The 10,668-nt window shown below is 40.1% G+C and overlaps 1 protein-coding gene across 1 annotated transcript; it reads right to left on the reverse strand.

The window, feature by feature from the left end:
- Window positions 1-690: 690 nt before the first annotated feature.
- On the reverse strand, window positions 691-10,599 carry NHLRC3 (NHL repeat containing 3). The gene is made up of 7 exons (XM_084227093.1): window positions 10,544-10,599; window positions 9,329-9,478; window positions 8,378-8,525; window positions 7,678-7,878; window positions 6,430-6,521; window positions 3,962-4,074; window positions 691-3,479 (listed from the first exon to the last, which is right to left on the reverse strand). Exons 1-7 carry the CDS (start codon window positions 10,589-10,591, stop codon window positions 3,251-3,253), a joined length of 981 nt encoding a protein of 326 aa, XP_084083219.1. The 5' UTR covers window positions 10,592-10,599; the 3' UTR covers window positions 691-3,250.
- Window positions 10,600-10,668: the final 69 nt, after the last annotated feature.

Genomic DNA, 10,668 nt, shown 5'->3' on the forward strand with positions numbered 1-10,668 from the left:
TCCATGCCAGTGGGGTTGGAACCAGGCGATCTTGAAGGCCTTTTCCAGCCTAAACCATTGTGATTCTGTGCAGAGAGAGGACTATGTGATCTGGTCTTTTCCTCCTGGAAACACATCCAGCTAACAGCCTGGGTACTTAAAAAAAAAAAAAAAAGAAAAGAAAGAAAAAAACCCTGCAAAATTGGAGACATTAAAATAGAGGGTATTTTTATTTCCATTAGTTGAATACTCCAGCGATTGCTCTTCACACCTAAAAGCTGGCATTGATTACCTAAAATTAGATTTCTGGACAGTTTTAGCAATCACCTTAGATTCCCTCTCTTATCTAGTTAACACTGCAGCATGTTACTTTTTTTCTTGTGCAAGAATTTCTAGTCCATGGAGAATCCTTCTTGGTCTTCTGAAAACCAGACAGACTGCTCAGTAAATCTTTTCTGAAAATAAAACCTGATTTGGTAGAAGGAGTGTTTTGCTAGTTATTTTGCTTTAATTTCCTGATTAGCATCATAAGGGTATACAGTTTAAATGCTTTTTTTTTTAACTTGGCACTTATGTAACTCATCATTCCATTTTACTAATTACTCAGAGGGAAACATATAAAAGATATTTATGTCTCTGTGTTGATACATAAATTAGAATGCAAAAGAGATTGGCCACAGAAATAGTGATGTATAAAGATATCATGGAATTTTAGATTACACTTAAATGTTGCTAACAGAAATTATTAAATACCTTATTTAAGTGCTGAGGGCCCTGTATTTAGAACAGTAACCCATTACAATGGAATGTATTAATATTAGTACAGAAATAAAACACCCAAGAGTTTAATAATGCGAATCTCTCAATTTATTTTATCAAATTCTCCTGCTATGAGTTTCTTCAGAAATTGGTTTCAAGGTGATACATAAGAAAACATTCAGAGAATTAGCAAGTTAGTGCACAAAATAATTTTCGCAGCCTAGTCATAAACACAGAGACAAAATAGAGTCTAAGCATCTCATAATTATTAATAATAAGCATCCCTTGACCCTTGTTATCACAGATACCCAAATGCCTAGTGGCAAGGCACATTTTGGCACCTTGGCCTATTTCAGTAAAGCCACAAAAAACTGGATGGGTGCTCCCCATTTCTTGGAGCCAAAAGCTCATGAAAAAGAGCTGAGAGCAGATCCATACAGCAAGCAGAAACTTGTACAAGTAAGTTATTTGTCAACATCCAAAATTGCACTATGTTGCTTTATTGAACACAAAAACATGTTCCCCGAGAGCTTGGAGTTCTATTTTCAAATGGATGTGACAAAGGAAAAATAAATAAGGAGAGGATGTAGTGAAGAAAGATGGGTATGCCTGGACCCCCTACACACCAAAATATGTTCAAATCACGATTTTATAGTTAAATTTTTTAAAATAAACCCACCTTGTGTAGAAATAGCTAAATTGCACACAGAGCAGAGATCCCTGAGCTAGTCAAAAACTAGTTAGAAAAGCCACACGACACACTGTGTGGACATATTCACATTGGTCTAGAGGAAGTACTGCTACTTTTTCAGTAAATAAATATTGCTTACTAGCTCCCATTCAAGACCACATGAATGATGGACCATATTTGCTAGTGTATAACCTTGAAGTTCTCCTGCTAAGGTTTGAGTGAGGGGAGCCCCAGGTGGGATCTGGTCTTATTGTTGTGGATGTAGCCAACAACAAAGCTTTCACATTTAGTGCATTAATCTCAAATAGTGCTGAAATCAGGCAGTCAGGCTCCATAGCTGAGTTACTTTTCAGAGAAAGTATGGATCTGACTTTTCTGAACACCTTTTCCATCTGCTGACTCACAACTTTGTGGTCATAGATTGAAACCTACCAAATTACGTAGCATTTGCTTTTGACAATATTCACTGAAGTAGGTATTTCCCATCAGTACAATTCCATTTTCATATTCCCTTTCTAAGAAAGTTGAAAAAAATGACCTCTCTTAGCTGGTAATTAGCATTAAAATAATCCACACAGTAGAATAAGTGTGTGGAAAAAGCGAAAATCCTCTCAAATGTTTTAAAGAGCTAGAAAATACGGAATGTGGATCCACAATTTTACCACGGTAATCAGTTATCCACAGTCTTATTTCTACCATGCCATCTTCCCCATCCCATTTTTCCAATACCTGGTTCCCTCTATGCTATAAAGTGAACTTAAAATCTTGTAGCACATGCAAAGAAAGAAGAATCACTTTGTTCTGGGAATGGAGAGGCAGGACTTTTTAGGACAGAGCTTAGAGACATCTGCTATAATATAGTGTAAGAAACTTCACTCTACACATTAATGAAGCTGATGAAGTCTGAGTTCTGGAAATAAATTAAAACAGATGCTTTGCTTTTAACTGACAGAGCTTCAATTAAATCGGAAGAAAATCATATGTCTCCCAGTCCCTACTGCTGATTAAGACTTTCCTAGCAAATTGCAATTTGTTTTTCTTGAGGAACTTACACGACTTGAACCTCAATATGTTCCACTATGAAATCTTATGGAACTGAAAACTCACGCTGATATAAATCAAATAAGGTTAAGAACTAATTTAGTTAAGAATCAGTAGTTGGCTGCTGTGCAGATACTTTTAATTTAGTTTGAAGTGTCTAATATCAATTTAGCTCAAGCTTATTACAGACTTTATGGCTTTAGCTAGAGCTGAAAACAGATTTCAATACTTAATGTCATTAACCACCTAAGGCAGATGCCAGTACTGACACCAATATCCAGCAACATCTAATTTAACACTGTGACACGTTCTTATATTCTCTGTTGGACAGTATCAGCACAACCATTCAGAAAACAAAGTGAAGAAACATTGAAATGAAGTGCTTTTCTCTCAGGAAATAATTTCTAGAACTTCTTCCAGACATTTCTGACCATTTAACAACAAACACAGGCTAAGCAGAGCCCCAAGTTGACTCTATACATTTAAGATGAACAGTTGTGTTTGTTAAGTTTTACATAATAAAATTAAAATGCTTATCATTTTACAATTGGAACAAAAGTGAAAGCCACCATATAATTATTAAAACAAGTAACAGCTCAACACCAAGTATTTCTCCAGAACTCCAGAACAGCTAGGAGAGAGTCATAGTTCTACAGTTCTGGGAGCACTTGTGCAGTTCTGTGCTTGTCTAAGGAAACACAATCCATAAAGAACTTAAGGAAATGTGGTCATAGGTCTTAAATGTCACACAGCTTGTGCCACAGCAGTTGTGGGAAGCCATCAGCTTAAGGGTACATATTTTTGTACTTGCTGGGCTCCAATCTCTGCAACATAGACTGCTCCACTCCTCATGTTTACATCCACAAGGTGTGGTTTGGTTTCATCAGCCAGCTGGACACTGTGGACTATGGCACAGTCCCCAATGGAGCCAACTGGAGGTGCTGCCAAGATTGCCAACCGGTTGATATTCAGCTGAGCTACAATCAGGTATTTGTAATCGGCAGTAAACCTGTGAAAGAGAAACATATTTTTGAACCATGAACTCCAAATGGCACCTCATTTTAACAGAAACAAAACCTCTTTAACAACCATAGTTTTGAAGGCTATGACCAAAATAAAATGCAATGTAACATTGGGAATTAAGTTGTAAGCCTTGCTCTTTATATGGCTGCTCATTGAGACACATGCTACAGAAAACTTGTTCAAGAAAGCCTTTCTTCCTGTAAAAGCTGCAACGGAGTAAGACTAATAACATAACAACTTTAAAGTGAAGCTCCCAATCCTGCACTCAAATCCGCAGGGCTTGCTATAAAGCCAGGATTTCCCTGTCAAGATGCAACTGTGTGGATCTTTGCACACGTTAGGACACCCAGCACCTTATTTCACTGGTTAACTCCTTGTCAGCAGGCATTAAATATCAACATTTTAATTCACCAGTAAGAGTACACCCTATTTACATAATTATGTGCTCCTAGAACTGTTCAACAATACCTGACAGAATAGGGTCCATCTTCTGAAAAACAGCCGTTCCAAGACCCAAGCCATTCTCCTGTGACTTTATCAAAAACTTGGATTCTCTTGTTGCCTCTGTCTGCAACCCATACCTATCAAAAAGAAAAATCATGGCTGTCAACAAAGAGAACAAATTAAATGTTTTTGTTTCTTACAAGAGCAAAGTTCCCTGTAGTAAAAATGGAAGACTGTACCCTGGAAGAATGTATACCTTCCCATTCAAAACTAAACCAACAGATCTGACTGCCAGATATAAACCAAAACTGACCTGTAGTTAACATACACAAATTATTTTACACTACTTTAACAGAGAAATCAGTACCTTTTCTTCTTTTTTTGTGGCTATATATTTGGTAGGATTTTTATCCCCACAAGGAGGACATATTTCCACCTATTAAATTCTGAAGATCTGTCTAAAGGTCTGTCACCTGCATTTTTTTTCCAATCGTAGTCTCATTTCATGATCATGATCTGCAAACACTCCTGACATGCCTAATACTGCTACAAATATTTAGCCATTTAAACACTTAAAGTATGTTTAGCTGGTTTTGTCTAACCGGTTTTGTCTCTGTCCCACCCTGTGTTAAATGGGTTCACAAACATTGCAAGCTAGCAATACCACTAGACAGCTCCAATGAAGGCATTTTTTGTACAACAATCGTTGAAGTTTTAGCTGTTGACAAGTCATCAGTCTGGTAAGTAAACTTCATGACTTTTCTGGGGTATCACCAAAAAGGGAGCCATAAACATAACCTTAGATCTTTCATCACTGTGTTTAAATGAAGCATTATTAAAGCGTTCTCTTAGATTTCTTATGAATTAACAATTAATTCTCAAACTAAACTGATGATCCACACTATGTTGGCAGTAAAATCATAGCTTATCCCAGTCACTGTCTTTGAATGAATAAACTCACAGTTATCCTGCAGCATAAAGTGACCATGCTCCTCCTTTTTTTTCTCCCACTTTGCCAGTTTTGGCAGAGAATTGATTTTTATATACTGTTGTAGTGTGTTTTTATTTTGCAGGTTATTGTTTGATTTGTCCTTTTGGGTTTTTCTCTCCCCCTGATTTTAGAGTGACACAGACCTGCCTTTGTTATTCAATTGAGCCAGGTGTCCTTTATCTCTGTGCTACTTAGCTACTTTTTTGCCAAGTTTCAAACCCCTTCCTCCCACATCCAGTTGTTAACCCCTCCTGTCCCAAGCAGTTTTCCTCCCTTGTATTCCCTGCCTTGTGTTCCACCCACAGTTCTTACATTGTATGCTCCCTTGAAACTTGCCCCCCTTTATAAGCTGTTGTTTGCCCCCAGCTCATGGCCTGGGACCCGAGACTCGGGGAGTGTCACATCAAATAAAGTAACCCAGTGCCTCCCCAGGACCATGCTGCTGCTGTCCTTTTGTTCCGTGCTGCACCTCCACTGGTAGCTGGGATTCTGCGGAGCCCTGGAAAAGGGGGACTGTTGCCCCCTCACTGTCACCATCTAACTGGGATGTGTAACAATACACACTTGTTATTCTGATTCAGACAGTATCAGCAGAATTAGCTTCAACCAGTGGTGTTCTAGCGAAGCAATCTTATTTTTCCTGAAACAGATTAAGAAGTGACTGCATAATTCCTCTCTAGGACTAAAAGACTACAATTAACACCTGGCAGAAGCAGACTCTTGGAATGCCTTGAGCTGCATATAAAAGAGTAATGTTCACAACATAGCTAGAGCCTCCCTATCACCTAAAGCTTATTTGGAGTTTCAAAATATGAAATTAAAGCCCCTTGAAGTATAGCAACTGAGGGTAACAGACCACCACTTTGTCATCTAGCAGGATTGTCTTTAACAAAAACACTTGAGTATTTCTAAGTTTCTTCTGTGAACAAGTTTTAGGATCAACTACACAGCCAGACAGCAGGAGAGAGAAAGTGACCACAAAAAACCAAAAAGAGCAGAGCTGATGTTTCTAGCTCTTATCATTCATCCCACACATTCAGAGCCCAGTTTTCTGGATTTTACATCAAAGCACAGATATTTATGGCTGGACTCGATCCTTTGGTATGCACTTTCCCGTGGGAGAAGAGCTGTTAGTCAAGATCAGGATGGTGCGAGCAGACTGCTGCTTCTACATGAAGAAACAGAAGTGCTTTGATTTATTACAGAACATGCTTCTCCTATAGTCTCACAATGGCAACCTGCTACAAACTGCAGGAGGAACAATCTGTTGTTGCATGGACATTGACAGTGTAAGTGGTCAGGATCCTGCTGTTAATGTTGAAGTCAGCTGCTTCCATAGAACCTGCACTATGAAACTTCAGCTCAAAAACTGTAACCTCATAAAGTGACACAGATCACAACAGTTCAAACAAAAAAGAAATATGTTTTGTTTTGTTTTGTTCAAATACATATAAACAAGTCTGTTGAAAGATGAAATTAAAAAAATTCCTCAATTCTTTACCCGTCCAAAAGCATCCACTGTTACACTGTGAGGAATCTTGAACTGACCAATACCACTCCCATTTGTTCCAGTCAGCCATAACTCTTTGTAGTCTAAACAGCAAGCACCATGAAAAATAAAAGAAAGAAAATCACAGTGAGAAAAAAACCCAAATAAACCAGTTTTTAAGTCATCCTCTTGCAGAGATACTTTGGGCAATTTGTAAAAGGTGAGATTTCTAAACTGTTTAAACACAGTACTCCCAATACATAAATCTGAGAGAAAACATGACTACTACAGTGATGACTAGATCGTTATTAGTGGTTTCATGATTATGGTTACAAAAATACATAACTAATACACAAGAGCCATAATCCAAGGGTCTGTAAAACATTGAATTAAAAAAAAAATACAAAAAGGAAAAAAAAAAAGAAGTTGGCTGATTATGCTATTCATTTATTTCCTAAATTGATTTTTAACTCTCATCACCTGAAAGTTTTCACTTTTAACAATTTACCATTTCCCAAATCAGGCCTTAGGAAAGTATCTGCTTTTTGATAAGAAAATGGAGAAAAAGTAGCTCCTCCACTTATTCCACCTGTGGACATGTGCAGACTCTTTAGTCACTGCCCTAACTGAGGAGTATGAGCGAGCTAATTAGAATCACAGAACAATTTAAGTATAAAAGTCCTCCAGACACTGCCTGGTCGAACCTGCTCCTCAAAGCAGGACTAGCCTTGATAAAAAAACCCAACTCTCAACTTAGATCAAGTTGCCCTTAACTCATCAGCTTTTGAGCATCTACAGGAATGGAGAGTGCAAACCATCTTTGGACCACCCTATCATTCACTGTCCAACCACCCTTACTCTGAATGTTTTCTGACAAAAATTCACCCCTCTTGAATCTTTTGCTTTGTGTTTCTCACTCTTCATTGTATATCTCAAAAAAAAATGTGCCTCTGTCTTCTCTATAGCCTCCTTTTACTGACTTAAGACAGCAATAAGAATCCCCCTTAGCTTTTTTTCTTGGAGACTGAATGTATTGGGGTAACCAGGACACTGAACAAAGTCATTCAGCCTCTTCTCATGAATGATTAGGAGATTTCTCCTGAAGTAGCAAGCAGTAAAACAGGTTCTGATTCAATAAGGTCTTCAAACTAAAGTTAAATGACAGTTCTGCCTAGTACTTGCCTAAAAATATTCCCAAGCCATGTTATTTAAAATCCTGTTTTCAGTGGCCAACTACTGCAAGAGTTCCTTTTTCCATACCATCTGATAGTTTGAGCAATCTGTTGTTCATTCCTCCGTCTCCATCAACAACATAGATTTCTCCAGTTTCCTCCACAAAGATATCTGCTGGTTGATCAAATTGCAGGGGAATCAAACTTGAACCAGCATTACCAGGTGTGCCCAAGACCTGCATAAGTTTACCCAAAGGGCTATATTGTTTCACTGTATGTCCGTATTTCCCTGAATCAAGGAAAAAAGAAAGTGCAAAAACATCTTAACAAAACAAAATGTAAGTAATAAAACTGACTGCAAAGATTAAAGATCTGATACTCAAAAGTAAGTGATATTAATACATCTAACAGACAAAATTCTATAATAAATTCTAAAATTCTATATGACAGTGGGTTAGTAAATCCACAAGCTGTGACACTATTCATTCACTGTATTAGGATCACTAAACCTAGGTCTAGCCAGGCTAAATGTAAGTCTATCAGGCTTTTTTCCTGATACTTCTGGTGGTAGGGAGGAGTGCTGACCAAGCTCAGCAGCTATAAGCAGACACACAGCACAACTCATGAAACTTCAGACTATTTTGTGCTGCACATGGGAAGTTGGTTCATGGCAAGTAAAGCACAAATCTATCTCAGTATTGCTTGAGAGACTTAAATAAGACAGCTGTTTAAAGCAATATTACATTTTCTTCCCCACAGAATATTTCTCATATCATCACGATGCATACCTGTTCCAACATCTGTGATCCACACTGAACTTCCTGTTTCAGTGTTCCATACAAAGATACCATGAGGCATTTCAACTGTATCATTCCAGGAGTGAAGAAAATAGCCTTCTTCTGAGAATACAAGTACCTTTGGCACATTGTCTCCCCGCTGAAAAGGTAAAAAAAAGTTCTGTAGAAAACATATTAAGTAATCTTATAGTTTAAAATTCCTCTTTGTGAAGTTTTTGCAATGTTTCATGAATTGAAACAATCTCCTGACATGATTGTCTGCTGGAGCTCTTTTTCCAGCTAGAAAAGGAAAAAGAGATATGGGTCTAAATTTAGTATGAAAAACCTTCCAGTCAGTCTAGACTGTCACCTTACATCAGAGAGAGTCCAGCTTTCAGAGCAGCCAACTGCCTGCAGCTATCCTGGTCTTCAGCTTGAACTGTGATTTTGTGCTCCTGCTGAAAAGCGTGCCCAATGTAATGGGTGTGAAAAACTGCAACTGTGTGAAAAACTGCAACTCCAACAAACTGGTCTTTTCCATGGCCTAGAGATACTCACGCATGGACCTGGGTAGAGGAAATAATTTACCTCCAATTACTCTAACTGGCTGAAAGAGCTGTGTGGTTTTGATTTCATGGGACAAAGCCTCAAAGAATGGAAGATTCAGTTGCTCCAGAATCAACATTTTATCTTACACCTGAGAGACCAAGCTGCTGTAACTCACTTAAGTTGGATCATGCATTCATACCACAGAAATGTAATGTAGTGCCAGGACTGCTTTCAAAAATAGATACAGCAGAGACATCTCTGTTTATATTTTCTCTGAGTTTGATACAATAATTATTCATACATATATAAATATGTAAATAAACATACACATAGATATCCTAATCTTAACCAGATGCTTTAAAGGCAAAAAACCTGCAAAAACAACACAGAGAGAAATATGGTATTTCCACTCACTTGTCCTACATAGACCAAGCCATGGAGAGAGTCAACAGCAACACAAAATGTTTGGCCAGTGAAGTATTCTGGAGCTTTAGGCCACCCTATGTCCAGCTTGTACATCTGTTGCTCTCCCTTCCAATGAGAGAAGTTCTTTGCTTTTAAAACCTGAGAATTTTAAAACAAAATAAATATATAGTAGTTAAATTCCATGAGGGTGGGATCAAAGAAAACAGCAACTGAAAGTAAAAGCATCATAAATTCATTTACTCCATTTAAATTAACAACACAGATAAATAGAAGCAGGCTTGCAGCCAGGGGTTTGGACTGCAAGTGGGAAAGCTTCCACAATCTGAAAACTAGCTAATCGAGTCCTTTGGACTGGGGAACTCTGGAATTAGAAGGCAAAACACACACTCTGAAATTTCTTACACCAGAGCTGCTGTTAATATCTGTAAATCACTCTCCAAAATGAGGAAGATAGTACAGAAGGTTCCATATGCACCCGATTCAGTAGCCACTTCAGGATGTGAAAATAAGAAAAACAAAAAAATACAGGTCAAGAATGAAAACGACACCTTGCAAATGGAGAAGTGTAAAATTCCAGGAACAGTCAGATTCGGGTCAACGTATACATTTTAAACAGTAACAGAAAAAGATAATCCTCCACCTTCTTGTTCTATTTTTCCAGCATAAGAGGGGAAGCTAAGCAGTGAAACAGAGTACAGCACAGAGATAAGTAGTAAGGCGGAGGACCCTGAAGGCCCAGGGCCACCTGACACTTCTGTTCCTCGCCCTGCCGGGACCAGGGGACACACCGATGACACAGAGCTGCGGAAGACAGGCCGGGCTATCACGAAGGAAAACCGTGAGCAATCAAGCGAGGAGAACACCAGCCAGTATCCAGCGGGAAGTCAGTCACCCATAAACTCCCTTTTCCTCGCGGGGGAGCAGCACGCCGCCTGGAACCCCAGGAAGGGGCCGCCCCGTGCAGGCACTGCCTCGGCGGGGCTGCGAAGCCGCCCAGTGCCGCAGTGTCCGCCCGGAACCCACGAGCCACGGGCGGCGCGGGAGGCACCGAGAGCGGACGGGTCCCGGGGCGCCGCCCGCACCCCGCGCCCCACGGGTGGCCCCCGCCCCGGGCGCGCCCCTCGCAGCGGCCCCGCCGGGCCCTCCCCGCTGCCCACGCTAACCGGAGGCCCTGGCACGAAGCCCCGGGCGGCCGCCGCGCACCTGGGAGCCGCCGAGCAGGGCCAGCAGCGCTAGCAGCGTCCCGGCCATGGCAGTCCCGGCCCCGCCGCCGCTCCCGCCTCCCGGGGGCCGGGCCGGTTGCCATGGCAGCCACGTGGGCACCGCCC

This window comes from Fringilla coelebs (genome assembly GCF_963513975.1).
Source record: "Fringilla coelebs genome assembly, chromosome: 2".
Classification (NCBI taxonomy): domain Eukaryota; kingdom Metazoa; phylum Chordata; class Aves; order Passeriformes; family Fringillidae; genus Fringilla; species Fringilla coelebs.

Bases quoted from the DNA above. Each gene is read 5' to 3' on its own strand.
- NHLRC3 (XM_084227093.1), bottom strand. From the start codon at position 10,591: ATGGCCGGGACGCTGCTAGCGCTGCTGGCCCTGCTCGGCGGCTCCCAG. The intron at 9,479-10,543 runs GTGCGCGGCGGC...TAAAATTCTCAG, and splicing joins CCCTGCTCGGCGGCTCCCAG to GTTTTAAAAGCAAAGAACTT. The intron at 3,480-3,961 runs GTATTGTTGAAC...TCTCTTTCACAG, and splicing joins GATGGACCCTATTCTGTCAG to GTTTACTGCCGATTACAAAT.